Raw genomic sequence first — 23,395 nt, forward strand, 5'->3', positions numbered from 1 at the left:
CACTTTCTGCCTATGTGAATGTGTAAAAAATGCTACTATTCTTGTGCTGTTTTGATTTACCAGAAGGCTCAAAATACACCTGTCCCAGACAAAAAAATTATCACTGCAGAACTGACAACACTGTTGTATGGAAACAAAAGTCAACTTAAGCAGAGTTAGAGTCAGTTATGGAATGTGGCAATTTTAATTTGTTGTACTTTGGAAAAACTAGTAAGTAGAGGCCTGATACCATGAATCCAGACAAAAAAGTAGCTGACAGATGCTATAACTCCAGCATTAAATTTAGAGTAGATACAAGGCATTCACTGCTAATCATGAAAATATGCATATTTATGCAATTTACTGCATAAATCATGAAAATCAGGATAAAAACAAAACTATATTTGGATTAAGACAAAGCAGACATAGGTAAATATGTACAGAGCTTGCAAAAAAAAAAAAAAAAAAGAAAAAAGCTGGAAAGGAAAACCTCAACAACTTTGAATATGTGACCACGTTCACTGCCACAGCCACGATCACTTAACAAATACATGTGAAAAACCAGACATAATTGTATTCCTAAATAAAGGTTTTGTTTGAAGCCAATACAAATAACTGTGTATGAAGCTGTCTGACAAAATTAATCAGAAACTTGAAACCAAATATATATTGGCAAGAAGGTATTCCTTTGATGCCACAGACAGAGTCTTCTAAATGCTGCTTAAGAAATAGTGGTATTCTGTAAATCTCAAGCTTAAAAAAGCAAATTCATGAAATAAAAACACTATTTGCACTATCTTTTCACAGAGATGGAATATCCATGGTAGCATTAACAGAAAGCTTTGAGCAACTGAGCCAAGCTCAGTTACACCTGGAACTTTACACCCCCAGAATTTTTAAAAATACATGCAAAACTGATGCTAAATGGGAAAAAACAATGATAAAATAACTATGATACATATGACTTGCTGTTTGAGACTTTTCAGTTAAAGACATTTATCAAGCTCATATTAACATCCAAAAACTATGCTATACAGCATATTCAAAAATTACATTTTGGGGTTTGGGTTGTGAAACTTGAGACTCTCAAGTGGCTTTTTTTTTAAAGACTAAGTTACTTTGCAGTAAGAGTCTCTAATATACAGCTCTACAAATTTACAAGATTTAAATAATACACTTGGCAATCACAAGAAGTAAATACAAAAGGCTTAATAAATGAATTATAGACATTCACTTGACTTTCATTCTGGCCTCACCTCAGATTAATGAATTTTGTTTTGATGAATTCACATTCATCATGTGAATTTTGTCACATGATGAAATGTAAAGGTTTCAAGTGAGCCCAAAACATAAGATACTTAGTTATCACTTACAATCACAACAGGACTTCATTAATTAAAACCATGAATTTTGGTTTCCAGCCAGGAGAGATATATATGTATACAGGTATAACAGTTAATTTACCCTTCTTATGATGATGTCCTTATCAGTCAGTTCTTGTCTGTGCCTTGATGCAGCTTTTTTACTCTCCTGATTCAGTTCATAATACTGCTCTTCAGCGAGTGCCCGTGCCAACCGTTCTGACTCAGCTTTGGTTTCTGCTAAATCCAACTGGGCAGCGAGTGTTTCTCTGTAAAAAGGTCATTAAGATTTCCTTTTCCTATGCAAAACATTCCAAATTTTCAGGAAGACCACCAAACCCAAATTATACCACTCAGCTAATGGTCATTATCTTAGTTTCTTAAGAAAAGCAAGAGCTACAAAACCGCATTCTGTACACTTGTATCTTTTGATGGTCCACACAAGCTACAGCAGCAAGCTTACTGTGATTTTCATTAACGTCTCAATCATCCATGAAACACCAATATGGATTCTCCTATCTTCGAGGAACAGAAAATAAAACTAAATTATATGTACAAAATGGACCAAAAAAAGATACTTAATCCACGTTTGCCCATTATCATAATTCCCATAGTTATATCCAAGTGAGAAACGTTTAGGATGAACACAAGATTGCAGAGAATAGAGAGGGAATAGAATACAAAGCATCTATAAAAAGAAGTAAGAAAATAAATAACCACAAGGAGAATAAGGGAACTCTTGCCTACCTTCTCCTCCCTCCTCATTTCTTTATGTTGGTTACCACTCGTCAACAACTTGCAGAGACACATATATTTTCCTCCTACACCATATTTATTAGCACAACATCTTTTCTTTCTCCCTTTCTTAGCCTACCAAACTGCTGTACAAAATGAACACTGTACATAACCCTCTGCCCTTCAGACTGCTTTCCAATGTCAATCCCCAGGCAGAACAAGAGACACAGACTTTAGAAGAAACTGTACTTGATGCGTAAGGCCACAGTCTCCATCTTCAGAACATAAAATAAATTAAGGAATTGGAAAAACAAGCTTAATTTTTTTTTTTCTTATTTGACAGCTTAGAAAATAGTATATCATAATTGACGGCTGTTAATAATAACTAGTTCAGCTGCAATCAGAAGTATACTAAATTTCAAAAACTTCGTTATCTTTTTCTCAAATTATTTTACTGACTATATAAATATATTAAGTAATTATCAGGATAATATAATCAAATTTTAAAAGCTGAGGTGAGCTGAGATGATAACCAAAAGGTGAGATGATAACCAAAATTGGAATGTCTTTCAAAATTTTTGAATCTTAGTAAATTTTCAGAGAAGTCATTATTCTTCTTACAGACATGATAATATCCAAAGCAAATATTTATAACCATATTTGGCTTTGTGAGTCAGTATAGGTAACATCCTATGTATTTGCCACTTACAAGGTGTTATGGAACACTTTTGAGGCCTTTTTCTAAAGGAATTAAAACATCTTAGATCTGATTCAAAGTACACATGAGTAAGACAGTATTACAAGGAAAAACTTAGGTGTATGTGAGAAACATAATGGGCATACTTCTCATTTTGCAAATCCTGCATTTTTCTTTGTGTTTCTTTATTCCTTTCATCAATTTCCTCTTTCAGTTCCTTAACCTGAGTTTTGTAAAGTGTCTGTAAAAGAAAGCATTACAAAAAATCATTATTCAAATTCCATACTGAAATTCCTCATTTTCAGACTACTTAGTTTGAATTTGTCAAACTCCAACACAATGCCAATACTACCATTAGTGAAATTTCCTCCTTCCTTCCTCTCCCAGATGCTTCTTTACTGTTTCTGTTAGGTAGGGAACTGATATGACCAAATTAGTTTTCAATTTCTAGTGTGTTTCCTTACATAGCTGCACAAATACAAGTGTTGCAAAAGAGAGAGAAGGCACTGTGACACAGCAGAACAGGTCTCCCGGACACAACACACAAGATGCAAACTGCATCTTGAAGCATCACTTGTCTCAAAATGTTCATCCAACAAGCCTAACATCATTCTGGGCTTTCACCTGTTGCATTCTCTTTGTGTCCATGTACTTTTTCTCTTAGAATCTTAAGCTTTTTCTGTACAAACTTAGTAAGGGATTCAGCTGAGGTCTGATTTATGTAAATTACTTACTGCTGTGAATTACTTCTGGGTTTTATTATTATATTTTTAATATTACCATCACCTGTAATTTTGAAAATTAAAATCTGATCTTCTACAGTAAACTACTTTTGTAAATATTCAGACTGAATTATGAATGTCTTATTTAAACTACAAATTAGCGAAAAAAGAAGAAACTGAGAAACACAATGCTCTGCATCTTCTTATAAGCAGTATGTCATGGAGAAATGCAGAAAAAGGCTCTGTAACAGATAATGAAATGATAATCACATGTAGTTTAGTAAACAAAATTTTTTACTGCCTCTCCCAGGAAAAACCAAATTTAAAAGTATTTCCCAAAGTGGAATGAGTCTGTCCATATTCACAAATGTATTTGAAGTTCAGGTATTACAGAGAATTTTATCCTATTGCTTCTTTTCACAGAGACAAAACAGACCAAACTACATCTATGAAATACACATTTTGGCTACCTGGAATACCCAGTAAGGTCCTTCAGTGATTCAGGTGCAGAGAAGGCAGATTTTCAGAATAAGGAACACATGCAGAATGCTACTGGGTCTATGGTTCTTAAATGTATGTGTGGTAGATGAAAAGCATGAGCTATTTTCCAGTAAGTTTGGAGATTTTCAACTCTCTGTAAAGTTTGCAATTGAATCAGAAAAGTATCTCCTTTCTAATCTCAGGATGGGAACAACTCTGATGAAAAATTCAGGTAAGAGTTACTCAATGTAAAGTCAGCTTTGACAAACAAGAAAACAACATTTTAGATACAACATGTAATGTTCTCTAATATTTTGCTCCTCGTTTGTATTTCAAGCAGGATTTTCTGAACTGCTGATTTATGCAAGGCTGTTACTTGCATTAACACAATTTTAGTTTCAACTATTCACTGTTAAATGATTTTATGTCAAAATTCCTTACACACAATTCCTTACAAGTCTTACCGAAAAATACTGCTCAGCTTCAAGCTGATCCTGAAGCTCTCGCATCTGACCTTCATTTCCTCTGTACTGTCTTTGAAGAAATTAAAAAAAAAGGGAAACATTTAAAAAGTCAGCTACTAACAAAAGACAAAGACAATTTCTAACCAGAACAGCATTCTACAATGATCTTCCATTTGCATACATATGACTTCACAAAGAGCAACAGTTTGCTGTATCTTAGAATTCTGATTTAACACAGTTCTTAGTCTAAAACAATGATCCTTTCAGTATGTAATTTAGAAGCCAAGAAGTACTCTAAATGGAGAAACATCAAGCCAGCTGAAAGAATATATGACAGAAGTCCAATTAATGAAAAATGTCTTCATTTTAAGATAAAGAAAAAAAAAAGATTAAGAAAATTAATCAGGCAATGAAAGGAAACTATTGACTCCCATGTACTAAAAGTCCCATATGATTTAGTAAGTAGCATCAGAGTCAATCCATAAAAAAGTCATTCAAATAAAAAAGGCATATATATATATATATACACATATACATATATATACACACACAATCATGTATATGTGTGTGTGCCTTAACATAGAATGGTGAGCCAAGAACTGTTCTGAATTGTAGCTCATAACAAAAATATTCCAACACTGAAGGCTATATAGAAATCATAACAGGCAGCTACATAGGAATCATAACACGCAGCTAAAAATACTCTTTCAGTTTAGGAAAAAATGCCTATGCTCCAGAGAACTTTATTCACTAGCAGGAACAGGCAAAATAGCACATGTATAATTAAGCAATTTTTTCCATTTTACTTCACGTTTTTACTTACTTTGCAAGTTGAGCCAACTCAAATTCCAGTAATCTCTTTGCTTCCAACAAGGTATTGATTTCCTGTTTCAGCTGCTTCTCAGAACCCTTCAAGTTATCAGCTTCAAAAGCTTGTGCCTTTAATTCATTCTGTGCCATTATTCGCTTATTCGTCTCTTGCTCTAGCTTAAGTGTCAGATTCCTTACCTAAATGAGAAATATTTCCATTTAGGAGCCTTTGCTAAATAACCAATTGCATGTGGCTGAAGAGGTTTCACATATGGATTATTTTATATTAAACACCACTGACTAGATGCTACACTGTGTAACACACGTCAGAGTATTCCTGAATCTCCAAACACTTCAGTGTAATAATCTCACACAAAGCTGCTGCCCTTAGAACATATGGCTATGATGCTGCAGAATGATAAAGCTTTCCCATTTTTAGTTATTTCAAAGCCCCTAATTTAACTTATCTGAAAGACAACAAGTGAAGGAACCTAAACTGTCTGCAAACCTCTCCATGGATTTCAGATCTTAAAAATCTCTCACCCTAGAAAAAAAATGCAGCTTATCAGGTACATAAAAACTAATTTACATGAGTTGTGACCCCTAAGAAAGGTGTCATAAAATTCATTCCCACTGTCCTGTAAAGAAAAAGAATGAAGCTATTATTCTTAGTACCTAGTTTTCACACTCAATATTCTAATTGCATTTCTTGAACAAAAGGAAAGAATGCAAACTACACAACACAAACTCAGACCTGTAAATCATCCACATCAATCAGACTGCACAGTCAAATCCACAAGCAAATTTTTTTTCTTTAGAAAAAGAGAAAATACAAAAAAAAAGTGTTATATTGAATTGAAGTTCAAATATGGAAGACATGCTAGAGTCATGAAACAAACAGAAATTACCTAAACCTACTTAGGCCAACAACTATCCTTGGTTCTACTGAGACTTGTATTATATAAGGAGCTCAGTATAAGTGAATTTAATTTTCTATTTCTCAGTTCAACTCTAATTTCTTATTTATATAGAAAATTATTAGTGATGAACCTTTTACTTACTTCATCTTCCAGTCTCTCCTTTTGCTGAAGAAGATGTTCCAGTTTCTGCTGAGATTGCTTCAGGTCAAAGTCCAACATGGAACACTGTTTTTCAGCTTGAACTATTCTATTTTCTGCCTTTTCTCTTGCTGCCCGTTCTTCCCTTATCTTTTTTTCCATTTCTAAAAAAGATTAAGGAAATAAAAATAACAGAAATTATTACATAGCATCTGCAAGCATGCATTTGTAAAAACAGTCATAAATATCCTAATATTTTTCAGACCTTTTTGTTCAGCTATATAAGCTTTTCTGCCGTTTGATTTTCAGCTTTTCTACTGTTTGTTTTTCCTTTTTTTTTTTTTTTTTTGAAAGAAAAAAGATCCTGGCATTATTACAAGGAACACTAAAAAATAAAAATATTTTTTATTCCATTCTTCATTCAAAGCACTGGAATATTATCATGACAACTGAAAGATAAACAGTGAAAGAAATAAAAAGCACAGATTCTTGAAGTAATTATTTTGACGTGAGGCAAAGTTTGATTTCCATGGATAGCAGCAAAAGAAAAAATGCTACCATTATTGTTACCTCTAAAAGCCACATTTAGGTACTGATGACCTTCACAGGAAAACCTGACATACTCAATTACAAAATCAAGACACACCTTTGATTCATGGTTATACATATATAAAAAAAAAAATTCTCACTTCACTTCAGACAAGCCTAATACACCACTGGTATTTTTAATGCAGGTACACAGGAATGAATGCCCTAAGACATCTCTCCTGATAATGCATTCTTTCAATTCTGTTTAGCATTAGACAGAATCTCAAGATTCAATATAGCATTTTAGAAGCCAAGGAAGGCTTTAAAGTAAGGTATGTAAAACACTAAGAAACAATACAATTTTTATGAAATAGCATGTTAGAGAAAATAATTTAAAATGTGTAGTTTTCACGTTTTAAGATTTTAATATACATTTTCTTTATAAAAGGGATCAAACACTAGTGCAAGAGTACTACAGTGTACCACAATGTGTATTGAAATATCATAATCAGAACATGTTTTATTATGTATTCACCTGAAACTTGCAGGAAATACTTACCACACATTGCAACTGATCTTGCCTCCTCTATCGACTGGTGTTTGTCAGTTAACCGCGCTTTTGTCACTTTGTGCTCATTCACTTCCTGTTCCAACCGGTCTTGTAAGGATTTCAGCTTGTAGTTCAAATCTATCTCTAAATTATTCTTTTCCTAAAGATAAGGAAAAAGTGATCAGATTTCTGTAATACCTGAAGAATTTTTATTCCCTTTTTTAGTATTACATTTTTGTTATCAAGAGATTATCAATGTTATTTTCCATGCTTAGCAAAGAACAGTAACAGACCAAAACTGTACTCAGTGTTCTGGAAAAAATTTCACTGACTTTTTTTCAGTAGTCTACAAATTTGCAAGAAAACGGAAACTTCACCATTTGTATACTCGGTAGTCATCTAAACTGGAAACATACAACTAACAAACGGACATCCTCGAGCACAGAGGAATCTGAATTATTGTTACCTGGATGGATTTGGGTTATTTCATTGCTAGGATTGCCAGGCATTAACAGTAATTCACCAAACAAGCATTGGAGATGTGCTTTGAGAGACAAGCACTGGGCTTTGAATGGCTTCTTCACATAACAACAAATTAGAATTGCTTGTCCCCTTCCCTGACAGGCTGTTCTATCTCTGGTTTATTCGCACAGACCACACAGCACAGAAAGTCTTTACCTGACCTCACCAGACAGAGTTAACTCTGCAGTCTGTCTGGAGAAAGGGTGCAGGATTTCCTCTTACTGTTAACTTGTTTTTCCATCATATGGAAGGGATCAGAGATGTTAGAGGAACATTTAGAAGGAAGGACGGAAGGACAGAAAAAATTCCGCACCAAAGTTGATTAAAAAGCCTGCCTGGCACTGATCCAGTCAAATTAAAATCCAGTAAAGATTAAAAAAGAAAAAACACCTCCCCCCACCAAAAAAAACAACAACAACAACAAAAACCCCCACAAAAACAAAACCAGATTTTTAAAAAGTTTATAGATTTTCAGAAGCAAGACTTTGCAGTCATAGTTAGGCAGGCAGAAAAAAATTCCTTGCTACTGGCAGTGGGATTGGATCCTTGAATCAGTGATAATGAATGACAAACACAATTTTCTTGCACAATGCTACAAGTAAGAACTACCTGAGGACTTGGAAACATCAATAACATTTAAAAATATAGTCAAAAGCTGACAAAGAGCATCAGCCTCAACATCATTTCACCATACCTTTTCTGAATGATTAAGCATATCCTGTGCTTGTTTTCTTTCTGCTTCCACTCTTTCAAGATTGTTTTTAATGTTTTTTACTTCTTCTTGTAAAGCTGTAATCCGAACTGCCACAAAAAATTAAGTATCACTCAATATTAGTTACATTACTTAGATCAATTGTCTTTGCAACTTTTATTGATTTCTGGGCCCATAAAATATTTCAAATAATTCAAATTGTTCAGGCACGCAAAGGCCATACATTGTAGAGCAAACTGCCCTTTTTAGACACTCTTTATGCACATCATCAGTAACAATTCACAAAAACTAATCATGCAAAAATGGTTCCTGCCTTCCATCACTTCCATTATCTAATATTCAGAATTTCTTTCATTAACCCAAGTTCTGGTAGACTATGGAACAAGCACCTATAAGTGATGCTAACTTCATTAACAGGTAGATAAGGCACATTACACAGAAAGTCAGTTTCAAATGTATTTTTGGGTACTAACAGAACATGTATTCACCTAAGTGTGACTCAGACCATGGGGAAGTCAGACACTGAAAAAGGCCCCCCACGGAAGGTGTGGTATTACCACCCCGAAATTGTTCAAAAGATGTGTAAATGTGGCAGTTAGGGATGTGGGTAGATGGGTACACAGGGGTAGATGTGGCATAAGAGTTTATATGAAATACTAAAGAGAATCCCATGGTTTGGAAGGGATCTCTGAAAATCATCTAGTCCAATCTCCCTATCACATGCAGGAACACGTCTCACTAGACCCTGCTGCTCAAAGCCCCATCCAACCTAGCCAGAAACACTTCCAGAGACAAGGCAACAACAGTTTCTCTGGCCAAGCTGTCCCAGGGTCTCACCACCCTTACTGTAAAAATTTCTTCCTATATCTAATGAAAACATACTCTCCTGCAATTTAAAACCATTGCCCCTGGTCCTGTCACTACAGACCCTGGTATAAAGTCTCTGTCTTACACACTCTCTTTTAGTAGGGAAAGGAGAGTCCTCATCAAAAGGACCTCATGGAAACTGAATACTGCAGACAGATGGTTCAAAATGGCAAGTTAAGAGTCAGGGTACATTAGCACAGCCACTGGCATGAACTAATGCATCTGAATAGTTTCTACTTTGGAAGAATCAATACAAATAGTAGAATAGTTTTAATCATCCTGAAAAAAAGGATTCCGCATCTGCATGCCTTATTGTGCTCTTAACCTTACACGTAAAAGTAATGTAGAATCCTCATAAAAGAAAACAAACACAATTTAACAAAACAATAGCCTCCTTCACACATGAAAGAAGAGCAAGTCCAAGATATACCAACTTGGCTATTGCACAAGGTAGTAAGACAATGCTGCATCTTCTCTAGCACTGTATCAGCTCTTCATATTTTAGCACCACTGGACTCAGACTTATGGTCAGCACAGCCCCAGACTCACTATCAGTGTTTGACACTCTTTGATTTTGGTATTCTCTCTCTCCCAAGAGCTGCTCAACATGATCAGGAACCCAGATCCAATCTTCAGAAAATTTTCAGTCACACCTTTTTTTTGGCTTTCCTCCCGCGACCAAACTCTACTTCACTTAAATAAGGTTATCACAACTTTTTTTGGTAAGGTATAAATTGAGAATAATTACCCTGTAGTTCTCCAATCATTTCAGATCCATGACTTCTATCCCTTCGTTCTGACTCCAAAGCTGCTTGTAGTTGATAATAATCTTTCTCCACCTGCAGTTTTGTGCTTTCCAGAACTCTGCACCTTTCCTGAAGTTCTCTATTCAGTGATTCTACCTGACTTAATGACTTGCTCATTTCTGTGTTGCCCTTTCTCAGTCTTGCAGCTGTGTCAGATTCTGTCCTCAGCAAATCATTTGCTTCTTCTAGCTGTAAAAATAAACCAGACAAAGATTCTCAAATATAAAGATTATGGAGACAGTTTTGCTACATCGGAATGCTGAAATCTAAGAAATAATGAAGACAAGGATCACAAGCAACGTACTTGTTTTTGTAACTGTGTTATCTTCTCATTTGAAATTTGTGAATGCTGGCTGATTTTTTTCAAGTCTTCCATCTGATCTTTTAGTGTGGACACTAAAGAGAAATTGCACCATTAATACAGCATACTATAAAAACCTTAGGGTTTTACTCTTGTTTTTTCACATAAACATGCTCCAAAATATTGTTTTGCACTGATAGGTTTTTGTTGACTTTTTGCTTCTTATATATATTTTTATGTCGAATTTTGTCCTTGCAGACCAACAACACAGCACAGCGCTGCAGAGTACAGAATTTGAAAATTAAAAAAAAAAAAAAATTAACTCAAAATCTGTGTTCATAATTTGAAAAGATCCCTTTTCAAACCTTAAAGTTGCACAGCACTTAAGATACTATGACACTAATCACTCCCCAAAACACATCATGTATGTCCTCAGTGTCAATGTTGGGACAATATTGCATACCTTCATTTTCCACATTACGTCTTTTTTCATTCTCTTGTTCAAATTTTCTTTGGTACTCATTTATTTTATGTTGTAATACCACCTTTTCCTTCTCAATCTGAGACACTGCTGTTTCCAAGTTCTTCCTTTGATTTCCCTAAAATTCAAAGAACTGGTATTTTATACTTACATTTTAAGGAATGATCGCTAAACCAGTTGCATGATCTCTGCAACTAATTACACATGGAAACTGATTGTTTCAAATGAATGAATTTCTGGCTTCCTTGGAAAGATTTTCAGAAAAGACAGCTTTTTTAACTTCTACATGAAAAATTTATGCAATTACTAGAAAAATTGTTGTTAGTACAATTATATCTAAACTAACTATTAAAATTATTAAGAGACAAGGACTCAATAAAAAATTGTCTTCATTTTTGTAGTAATTGACTTTGATAAACTCCAGAAAACTTGCAACAAGCAAGACTAAGTAAAATATTAATCAAAGTAAACATAAATCAGCATAATTAACAGAAAGAAAAGTTTTTATAAATGACTACAAATAAAATGTAATCTCCCAATGTTACGTATTGAAACATGATCGTTAGGTCTCAAACTTGAACACAGAACAATATTTTTTTTAGTCACAGAAAAAATATTTTAGAATCATGAAAATACTATTCCTAACTCCACCCTTTACCCAATTAAGGCATCTTCAGGGGAGAAAAATATTACCTCTTCATCCAGCTCTTTCATTATCTTGTCTAGCTTTATGTTTGAAGATCTAAAAATAAAACAAGATCATTTAACAGATAAATTATACATACTGCTTTTCTAGTGAACTGATTCATGACCATTACTAAATGTTAATATTTTGATTAATGTTATTTTGTAATGAACATTTAAAGCTGAGGAAGACAATCAACCATTGCAAATAATTTGTAAAATATATCACTAAGTATTTATCAGCTTTGTTACAGATTAAATATGTGAAACTTTAGGTGTCACATTTTATCCCTTTATCTGCAAAAAACAGCATACGTACACAACAGGCTATCCTAAAGGTTAGAATACCCTGGTAAACTGCTAAAACTTCCTCTAGTTATGACCTTCAAATATCTAAAATAGCTCATTAATAATTCCACAGGAGCCAGCTCCCTACTACAGATAAAGGTACATGAACAATATTATTTGCAAGTCTCTCCGTTGAAACAATGTATTAGAAGACTGAACTACAGAGAGTGTGTGAAATGCACAGTAAATATCATTTAACTGGCAATAGCATTGACACATCCATTGCATTCCTGCAGGCAGCCATCCCTCTTCAAAGAACCAGCAAAGAGGACCCAGACAAGGCTGCCTGGCAGGTAAAAGAGGCAGTTACAATAGTTAGGGATATCTCCCATCTACTAACTCTGCAATGAATGGCACGACAAACCAGAAGACATGGTTGTGCTCTGACCGATTCAGTAGTAAGACATGAAGACATCTACTGAATATCCTTCAAGAATGCATGTTCTGCTTGTGGAGAGCAATCAGAATGTGCCAACAGTGAGCTTGTGTGTAAGTAAGCAACAGAGTCACACAGCCTAAATTCCCCATTTCAGTTACCAGTTTGCACCTAAGGAGCTTGTACAGCTACACACTATGGTTCTAATTCACAAGACTAAATTCTTCCTGCATCATATACCTAGTGTTGCCTCTTGGGATTATTCAATTCTTCAGCAAAAGACTTCAAAAGGAGAAGCTAACTGAAGGGGAATTTCATTTGCATGACTCTCAGTAAAAATGTCTGATTATCAGAAAAGGGGAATCTCAACTGTCTGTTCATGTGACTGCAGGAAAAATGCCAATTCTCACATAGCTGCTACTTCAGCATGGTAGAAACAAAATTTCAGAAAGCAAACTATTGTTCTTAAATGTCAGCCATAGAAAAAAAAAAGGTGGTTTTCCAACAAGTACCCTGTATTTAGAAAACACCTAATTAATTTTAATAATCCAATATATGCCATATATACAGAATTTCACATTTTCAAAAAAAAATCAGTATGGTGAGCATGTACCTTAGTCCAATAAAACATCTGAATACAGAGATATCAGGTAAACTGAAACAATTAAGTGCTCAGAAAGAACATGTGTTACAGGGCTGTCAACGAAAAAAAAAAATTCTCTATACCATACTCAAGAAAATTTTGGAATGACTTAGATCTATGCCTGGAACTCTCCTGGAGAACTACAACACTATTCTTAGTGTTATCCTGGTAATTCCTAAAGCAGTACCACAGAGCTGAAGTGTTAGATATACTTAAATTATGTAAACAATTGAAGTTCAAAGGCTCACCTGCACTTCTGCTCCATTTCATCTTTCAACTGCATTTCATTATGTAGCTGTTCTTCCAACTCATAGATCATCTTCTGCATATTTTCCAGCTTTAAATATATATTTGTACATGAAAGAACATGCATTAAATTTAGAAACTTTAAAATGTATTTCATAATACTCAGTTCTGCTTACATTGCATCACAGCTTACTTTCTTCTACCAAAATAAGACATTTTACCTTATTAAAACGTGATGCATGTCCCTTCCTCCCTGCCCTCCCACAATTTAATTACAAAAAGTAAGACAGTTTTTTTCATTTGAATTCACATGAAATTTTAGGTATCTTCAAAATTCACAGGGCTAAGCTAAATCAAATCCTCCTTGTTTTACATATCTTCAGTACCTGGCTAAATATATTACTGCAAAAATGTAAGAAGACACTTTAGTAAGTCTCAAAATTTCTTCTAGCATGACCACCACCTGTATTTTGCAATGCATCTTCAAGCTCCCAACAAGTTCAGGAAGCAGAACCAGGCCAGCCAGTTACTGCAATGGGAGAAAGTGCTCTCACCTTTTTAATCAGAGGTCATTTTTACAGCTAGAACTGTACCAAGGTTTGAAAGACAGTAACAAACTTCAGATGTTAATATGGCACATTACTGCATGTACTGTTTGCCAGCAGGATAAACTCAGAAATTAATTCCTTTCACGCAGTCTCAAAGTATCTACCACCTTCAATTGAATATCTAGGCATAATAATCCCATTCCAAAATCAAAATCCTCATTTAACATGATGAAGGAGCTCATCAAGTCAACCTCATGTTGGTTGATTCTTTATAAACCTTTCCACTGATATTGTAAAGATTTCAGTCTATTTAATTTTTACATATTTCTCTCAATGCTCTTGGAACTGCACAGAGAAGCACTAGATTCCTAATCTAGACTCTCCTCAAAGCAACATTTTCAAGTGCTTCTGATGCTTTGCTTTGTTGTTTCCCGCTTTAACTCCAAAATCTCAAAAAACTTCCAAAAATTAGACATTTCAACACTTAACAGAGCAGCTCTGGAAAACAAATTACTGGTGTGACATAGAACATAACACTATGTGGCTCAGACAATGCTTGTAGTTAAAAACAAGGGACGGCTTCTAAATCTAGACTTTGAGGCCAAAGAAAAGACCACTACACAACACATTTATCTCCTTGGTATGAACCACTGAGAAATAAAGCAAGAAGCAAGACTATTTAAAGGCTCTCACTGTAGTAAGAAAGGACCACAGCAAATGCCCCAAACCAGAGGATAACAAAGGTTCCATGTGATTGCTCTTCCATCTCCTTTCACTCATGTTATAGCCCTTCCAGACAGGGTGCACAGAGGAACTAAATGGGATAGATGAGAAAAAGTCTACAAGGACATCTGGTGACTGAGGCATTTCTGCACTGCCCCCGGCTCGCCCGGGCTGCTATCGCATCCTCCTGTTCTCTGCGTGTTCTCACATCAGGCTGCACCCCAGGGACCCATCTGGGCTCGCTGAGCAGTCTAATTATATCAGGAGAGACAACAGGCTTCCGGGCAAAGTTCTGCACAATCTGCTATCAATAGACTAAAGAATACCTCCAGAAAATCCTAAGTTACAATTAACTCAGTATAAAAGCACGCCTTTAAGCTTTAGTTTGCTCCTGGTCTCCATTTTGAGTAGGAAGAAGGGGAGGAAAGGACTGAAGAAAAGCCTGTTGGCAACAGAGAAGTAAAGAAAAAGCTCTCTGGAACTGTAATTTTTTTTTTCTTACTCACTTCAGCATAGTGAGTCTGGTTCTGTACCCTGAGCAATGAAGAAACCTAAGATTCGGTGCAAAAGAATCTCTTAATCTCCTTCTTCTTAAAATCTGAACTGTTTACAGGTGGTTATGGCAGCACTAAACCAAAGTAAGCAATCAGATCTTCAAAGAGGTTTGATATTCAGTAAAAGGATATAGAATTCTATTTTCGCACAACACCATGGCCTAATTCTGTTAAGTTTTACACACTTGCAAAACAATTAATTTCTTGAAAATTTGTAGCACTCATGTCTTTCTCCCAAGACATTCAAAACACAGACATCAAAATGCAGAGAGACCAGGTAGCATCTTGTGTTATATTTCTGGAACTAACTGATTTGCTAACTGTGTGGCAACATTACCATTTTCATTGCAGCATGTAATGAAAGAAAAACAGCTGAGAAAGAACTGTGGGGGAAACATAACTTGTAATAAAGACTTAACATCAATTTAAACCTTCCTATATCACTCAAATTCTTCCAGACCTTCACCTCCTAAAACTGCTAAAGTCACAATACTTTTGAATATGTCTGACAACATGGACAGGACTATTGAGGATTTTTCAGCTACACACTGAGTAGTATTCCAGTGAGTATGCCAAGTCCACTCGGTAACTCTCTTCAAAGTCAGCCAAAAGCCAGCACACAGTTTTAAGTACTTTCAAATACTGGAAAGTCTGGCTTTGTTTTAAAATTTTACTGTATCAACAGTCAAACACTTATAAAGAAAAGAAAGTATATCAAACACATCAATATACATAAAAAATCAAGATATTTCAGTGATTAAATTCACTTGCCCAGTAAAGGACATAACCAGTTCCCCTGCCCTGTACAAATTTTCTCTGGGTAGTGCCATGTGTCCTTTTCATTGCTAGTTTAAGAGAAAAGGGAACACAGATTAGTCAAAGCCAAGATTTAAAGTTAATTATCAATTTTTGACCATGTTTTCTTCTGGAAATAATGTAATTTGTAACATATCAAACCACTTTCAGGGAATAGTTTGATTTATATCAGAACTTAACATAGAATCCAAGCACTCAACCAAGTCTCAAACACCTTAGCATATATTCCTGGAAACCTGACTGCTGAGATGTTTGGGAATATGTAACTGAAAGCATTCCTGAGCATTTCTTGCTAGGTGAGCTGCTCTAGAAATGCAGATCATGAGTGCCCCAACCCCCAATAGCTTGTGGGGAAGGCCAGTGAAGGAGCAGAATGCCCATGCTTGGTACATTGTCTTCCACCTTCCACTGAGTTCACTGGAAGTCCAGACTCCATGGCTGCCACAAAGCAACCCAGGATCAATGAGGCACTCTAGAAACACGGCACAAGTACTTTGATATTTCTAATGATAAAAACTGTGAATCCTTTTCCACAAAAAGTTTTGGCTATTTTATTCAATTCAGGACAACCAATGTTATATTAAGAAGTGAAATTCTGCTTTTCCATTAACTTTCTTAGGGAGGCCATACTAAAGAGCTAAAACTCATGCATTGATTTCATTGATCCCAAATACTAAGATAATTTGAGACATTTCTAACTCAAACAGTTTATGGCATATATGCAGTATATATTTATATATGCAGCAGACTCTTTATTGGATACAATAAAGATGAAGACATACCACACTTTTGTCCACACTGGAGCCTGTTCTGTTGTCATTGGAATTTTCTGCAGGGACACCTAAATACCTGCAAAAACATTTTTAAAGTTATATTTCAAGAGTTGTTTAAAAGTAAAATTATTTAAAAAAAGATTAAGATAATAGAGACATCCTAAAATATAACTCCCAGATTTATTGCTCCAAAATGTGGATAATCAAATAGCAACATAATCAGATTTAAGCACATTTAATTGAAAAATTCAATTTATTGAAAGGTTAAAGTACAAAGCTGCAATAGAAGGCCTCCAGAAAAAAGGATTTCTGCCAAATACAATACAACCACTTTTCTTTTTTTTAATAACCATTAAAAAAAATCTTTGCTTTCCTTAGTTACAACACTCTCATTGGCTTCCATCCCATAAATATTTACTCAGGCACTTATGCAGCAAGTAGCAGTAATGAAGCAAAGTCTGCAGAGATTGTGTAACTTTCAACAAAGTTACTAAGAGTTCTACACACAAAAAGTTTGCCCTGAAGCCAGTGTTCTCATTTTATGTAAATGTTTTCTAAAAATACCATAAATTTCTAGTTGCGATGAATCTGGAGAGTTAGGCAAATAAATACAAATTACTGTTTTCAAATTCCTTTGGTATTTGATGTGATATTCTTGGCCTGCTAACTGATCTAAAGAGACATAAAGCATCTATTAAGTGCTTCAGATTATGTGAGAAATAACACTTCAACACATGAACTGAGAAAGATGGACACGTCCTTTTTGCTTCACGTGGATATTTCCAGATATAAAAAAACCTCTCCAAAAGATCAAGGAGAGTAAAATAAAGGCATCTCCAAACCATGGTGAAATTAAACATCAATCTGGCTTTCAGACAACCAAATGACAAAGTGGAAATGAAAGTTTCCTATGGAAACAAGCTTGCTGTTTGCAGTACAAGAAGCCACCCTATTTTACACACCAGGGCTGTTGAGCAGTAAGAATGTGACACTTAGGCACAGCACCAGCTCCACCAGATCTAGAGGAGAACTCACAAGCCAGATAAGGCTACAAAATCATGTTAACACAGATTCTGGAATACCAGCTGAGTGTTCTCAGCTGGTATTCCAGAATCTGTGTTAACATGTCCAGATACAGACTTATTTTTGTTTTAATGCTTGAACTATTTCCAGTACAAAAAGAAAACAAAAGTTAGGATTACAGGTTTAGCAAGCATGAATAGTCATTTCAGATTTTTCAAGACAATCACACCAGCAGAATATTACAGGACCAAATTCAGTTCTAGGCCAGCATCATAGTTCTAGTAGGCCTACAAAGTCACAATAGTAGCAGAGAGCAGCAGAACTCTTCAATGACAGCAAGAACACAGCCATTTAGCTCTCCAAATTCCTGATACTGTCCCCCAAAAGGGAAGGAAGAAATTCTGTTATTAACATGCTCCTAATATGCTACTTCTTGACAATATCTTCCAAAATATTCCTGCAAGGCAAAAATGGAAACTTTTCAAAATTACAGACTAAAGTGAGAACAATAGGTGAAACTCTTGAACTGCTGAACTCACCCAAAGTGTATGGAAAGCCTACAAGTCCTTCTACACCTCACCATGGCAAAAAGTAACAATAAATCCAACTCTTTGCAGAGATGGAAAGAATTTCACCACAGGCTTGGAAAAGTGCTTCCTCTTCCATGCAAGGACGAAAACCAGATTTATTTCCTTTAAGATTTTCCTATCCAGAAATGCTATTAAAACTAACAGTCTCTCTCTGACACTCTGACTAAAGTTTTAGCCCATTTTAAGCCTGACTGACACCACAATGAAAAGGAGCTCTCCAAGCATTAAAAAGCTATTGAGATTTTTGAGTGTAGATGCACCTAACCACAGGGCCTACAATAATAATGACTGTTGAAAGCATTAATTAATACAGTTTAACTGATGTAATTTACAAGTCTTTTAAGCAGTAGTGAAAGCCATACAGCATCACGATCTCACTCTGTCTAGTGAACGTGTACTTAAAAAAAAGAAAAATTATGAAGCAGAAAGCAGGCAAGTAGGAAACATTTCTAGTAAGCCAAGGTTTAATTTACCACACACTGAAACACTGATGGAAAGTATGGAAACTTCATATTCAGCTCAGGGACAGTAATATGCAGTAAAACAAATGGACTTTCAAACCTTGATTCATGAGTCTACACACAATTCAGTGCTCTGCAGGCAGCTCTGCCTGGTAGTGGCAACAGTGGATTTTCTTGCTTAGCTTCTGCAGCATCACTTCTGCAGCATCTTCTCAATGCAGAATAGGACACTCAACAACACAATGGAATATTTTCAGGTAATGATGTCTAGCAGTACTTTATCATTGTTAAAGTATTAAAAGAGGGTAATTTTTAGTATTCTGAATGATTAGTAAGTATCTTAAGAGATTTAAACCTAGATATTGATTGGTAAGAGTCAGAAAGAGTGCCACACAAAGAATATAGCATTAATTTGCTTTCTGCACACATACCGACGGTTGCTGTAGTATGTAAATCCTACAAAAGGAAGCTGGTTGCCCACAAATGCTTTTGGTATGGGAAATGTTTCTTCCTCTCCTTTGTCTTCTTCCAGATCATCAAAATTACTAGTGTCAATGTCACTACTTAAGTCAGGCACAACTGGTGCTACAGCTAGAAAAAATGCAAAATAGTATGATAATAATCAGTTCATCACTCAAGTCACTAAGAAAATTTTGCTTGGTACAGAGTAAATAAAACTGTAAACTCCTTTAAACAAAATACACCAGTCCTTTTGCTAACATGATACATAGGTAAACCAGACCATTATTTCTGAAAAAAGCACTATACTTACTGTCTCTGAGTGTTTCCCAAGCCCACTGATCATTTTTGAAGAAAAGGTGCCGTTTAATTTCTTCTACACCATTTCGTCCTAGCCTCACTTCCCTGTTGAAGAGTGTTTTGGTTAAACACATGAGATTCCATACATTATTCTGAAGGAAAGACTCACTTAAAGCATAATTTAACAACAGAGACAATAAAATACCTCTCAAGCTATGGTAAAATGTACATGTAACTCAAATGTTTTCATAAGATCTCTATATGAGCAGAGCAGCTATATTTCAGACACAGCCTGGTTTTAATTTTAGTCTATTAGAAGCTCTGTTTCTGTTTCCACTATCATGGACAGCTCAGGCAATTGCCAAATTGTTACACTGCACTCATGCCCAGGTACTAAGAAGTTCACCTCTCCTGAGCAGTTTAAAACTGCACACAAAACAAATACTTTTTTTTTCCAACATGACAAGAAATACTCTTAATGAAGGCTTATTTTCATTATGAATAAAACATAAACCTTACCTATCAGTTAAAAAGGCACAAATTAGGTTTTTTGCCTCTTTAGAAATGTCACTGTCATCAGGGAAAGTAAGGGAGTTCTTATGGTTCATAATCTTACTGTATGTTCCAACCAAAGAATCTGCATAAAAAGGTGTATCACCTGAAAAAGCAGAACAAACATTAAAAAGCAGATCAAAATTATTGTATTTTGAATTAAATATCTGAATTACATATACAACAATGTTTGCAACCAAGTGAAAAAGAGGCAAGGATAAATGTTTGAGAATTCTGTCAGAATTTTTCTAAAATATATTCTGTAAATGCCAGGATCTGTAAAGCACAGCTCATGCCAGAAGAGCTGTAATGTTAAAAACAAGAGTGATTTTAACACAGGAGTCCAGTTAAGTAGTGCAGTCACTTCTGATGACCCTACTACTCACCTACAAGCATCTCATACAAGAAGACTCCAACTGACCACCAGTCACATTCCCGCCCATAGTAACCATCCCCTCCCTGGGACTTCAATACTTCAGGAGAGATGTAGTCTGGTGTTCCCACAGCCGTGTCACATCGTACCATTCCTTCCTACAAAACACAGGAAAGCAGCCAGGCCCAAATATAAGTTCCAAAATTCCCAGTAAGTTCCATGAGTTTATGCAGCCTAAGAAACATCAACAGATCCACATAAAATTGTCAACAAGCATTCTTTCTTATTTTTTTTTTAATATTTGTGAAATCTCAGCTGTGCTTTGCTACAACAAAGCACTAGATCTGTCAAACACAATGGAAGTTGCTTTAAAAACCTCAGTTAGTATCCAAGAAGTAATCAGAATTGTATCTAGGCCCTGCACACACCACACAGCCACTCACCACTCATGCCAGTATAAATTTGTCATTTGCTGACAGGATGTACTGTAAACAGTGAAAGCTCCTCTGTTAGCATAAAAGGGTCAACATCAGGAATTTTGATAACAGGAACAGCTGAACTGCAAGTTTCTGGCCTATGACCCAAGATACTGAATGCTAGGAAGACTAAAGGTAGATAAGGCTTTGAAAATCTATATTAACATGAGATAACATGGGTAGAGGTAACATGAGAAGAACATTTGATGTTCCTCACACCCTTGAGAAAGTGCTTGCAGAACTGAGATCAGTGACACTGGAGCTGACATCCAGAATGCTGAAGGTGTAACCACACACCCTTTTCCAGTGCCATTCAGGCACTTCTGAAATAATCCCATGTCATTCCTAGAAATGGATCAGTGGAACAACTGCCATAAAAATACATAATTAAGCAAATAAAATTTAGTGCTGCATAGGCAGCAAATCCTAAATTAAGCTCCTATGCTGAGCAGTTTTTCTTCTAGACAATAACCTTTCGCTTTCAAAAGACTAGAGGAACCCAGACTAGGCTCAAAACTGCTAGGGTTTTTACACATAGCCTGCACTTGGTTTTCATTGGTGCCTTTTATTTAGCAGCTAAGTATAGTAACTCAGATCTCCTGGAATAGGATTGTACACATTACACGAACTCTACTATCTACCACGTATTTCAGATTTCCAAATATGTTTTCCTCAAATACATGTGCAGGCTGACAAACCAGGCAGTTTTGTGTAAGGAACAACAGAGCTACACAGGACATGAATACTGTTGCTGAATTATTTTTTTTTAATGACCTCAGAATGCATTTTCAAAAATAAATAATTCTATGACATCGGTTTCCCTCAGATTTGTCCTCAGGCTATGTCAGCAACGGCTACTAAGTAAAACTGGTATTAAGCAACTGGCATGTCAGTTTTGATTCTTTCATTTCTGGCACACTATGTAAAAATCATCTCATTTCTTTGCATTAACTTTTCATATCAAAATACTTGAAAAAATAACCCTGAGCATCTAAATACAATCAAAAGCTTGACTTCAGAAAGAAAAAAACCTTCAGAAAAATTATTCTCTAAAAAACCGGTACTTGAAGAACCATTTCTGCACTTTGCACTGTCACTGAATAAGATGCATGAATCACAGAATCATAGAATGATTTGGGTTAGAAGGGACCTTAAAGATCATCTAGTTCCTTTCACTAGGCCATGAAGAACAATAAGAGAACAGAGTACTCTCTTCTCATTTAGCTTAAAACTTTTCAGTATCTTTTCTTTTCACTTTTAAGTATGTTTTCCTTTCACAAACATAAAAGTCAAATCACAAACATAGTATTTAAAATACATTAACCTTATAAAAAATATATTTACCTTGTTCATCTTCATACAAGTACCAAAATCTGCTAATTTTAAATGGCCAGCTTTATCTAGCAGCATATTATCAGGCTTCACATCTCTGAAAAAAAATATGTATTTTAAAAAGTAAACATTCAATTTATTAAATTTAACTTATGAACACAATGGAAGTTAACTGCTTTTCAGATGCAACATTTTATGGAAAAACAGCAACATTAAAGCACCACTATTGCCTCCACTTTTTTTTGCTTTCTCTAAGTATCGTGACCAACAGAGACTGCTGAACAACAACATTTTTTAAAATTAGAACATTTAAGTTACCAAATTTAATAGATCTGGACACTAATCTTGAACTTCAAGTTCCTAAAAAACATTCACTGATTATGTAAAAAGTGGCATTGAAAATATAGCTTCATTTCTGTACCACTTCTATTTCAAGAGAACAACTGAATGTCATTTTCAAAATTCTATTATTCAAATATTTTCTTATGACTGAAGAGGAATATTAATTTATAGCACTCTCCAAGTACTTCCACTATAGAATTTTCATAAAGTAACTGGTGAAGTGTAGCATGTTGATGTCATTGAACATACTGAAGCAGAACAGCAGTAAGAAACAATTACCAAGATAGCATAACACAAATTTCAGGAGAAAGTATATTTCAGAGATCTCAAAGGAGAACTCTGGCTATAACTGTCAGATGAAATGTAGTACAAACGTATACCAGTACATTCACAGAATAATTTTGGTTGGAAGGGATTTTTATAAGACTCTTGGTTAGCTGCCTGATCAAAGTATAGCTGCAAAGTCAGATTGGACTTCAAAGTTACATTACATTACTCAGGGTCAAATCCAGGCAAGTTTTCTTTCTTTGAGGATGAAGAATCCATAACCTTTCTCTTTTACTGTTTGACCTCCCTCATAGTGGAAAAAACAACTCCTAATGAATAGCTAGGTATTCCCCTATTGCAACTTGTGTCATCCATTGCCTTTCATCTTTTCACCATGCAACTTCAAGCCTGGTCCACTTTTTTTTATTAAGTTCTG

The 23,395-nt window shown here is 35.2% G+C and overlaps 1 protein-coding gene across 3 annotated transcripts in view; it reads right to left on the reverse strand.

Moving 5' to 3' along the window:
* The window catches only part of ROCK1 (Rho associated coiled-coil containing protein kinase 1), an 83,336-nt gene that overhangs the window by 20,049 nt on the left and 39,892 nt on the right, over positions 1-23,395 (reverse strand). For all 3 annotated transcript variants that reach the window (XR_003381253.2, XM_005490719.3, XM_026795659.2), the window contains exons 6-23: positions 22,363-22,447; positions 20,556-20,700; positions 20,137-20,275; positions 19,631-19,722; positions 19,290-19,449; positions 16,794-16,860; positions 13,373-13,461; positions 11,767-11,815; positions 11,056-11,191; positions 10,596-10,687; positions 10,234-10,480; positions 8,601-8,707; positions 7,394-7,544; positions 6,310-6,470; positions 5,262-5,446; positions 4,439-4,508; positions 2,919-3,013; positions 1,444-1,609 (exon numbers count right to left, since the gene is read on the reverse strand). Coding sequence is in view for 2 of the 3 variants with exons in the window: in XM_005490719.3 (XP_005490776.1) it covers positions 1,444-1,609; positions 2,919-3,013; positions 4,439-4,508; positions 5,262-5,446; positions 6,310-6,470; positions 7,394-7,544; positions 8,601-8,707; positions 10,234-10,480; positions 10,596-10,687; positions 11,056-11,191; positions 11,767-11,815; positions 13,373-13,461; positions 16,794-16,860; positions 19,290-19,449; positions 19,631-19,722; positions 20,137-20,275; positions 20,556-20,700; positions 22,363-22,447 (2,236 nt within the window). In the remaining variant the exon portion in view is untranslated. The remainder of the gene's footprint in view (positions 1-1,443; positions 1,610-2,918; positions 3,014-4,438; positions 4,509-5,261; positions 5,447-6,309; positions 6,471-7,393; positions 7,545-8,600; positions 8,708-10,233; positions 10,481-10,595; positions 10,688-11,055; positions 11,192-11,766; positions 11,816-13,372; positions 13,462-16,793; positions 16,861-19,289; positions 19,450-19,630; positions 19,723-20,136; positions 20,276-20,555; positions 20,701-22,362; positions 22,448-23,395) is intronic.

The sequence above is a fragment of the Zonotrichia albicollis genome, chromosome 1 (assembly GCF_047830755.1).
Source record: "Zonotrichia albicollis isolate bZonAlb1 chromosome 1, bZonAlb1.hap1, whole genome shotgun sequence".
NCBI lineage: Eukaryota > Metazoa > Chordata > Aves > Passeriformes > Passerellidae > Zonotrichia > Zonotrichia albicollis.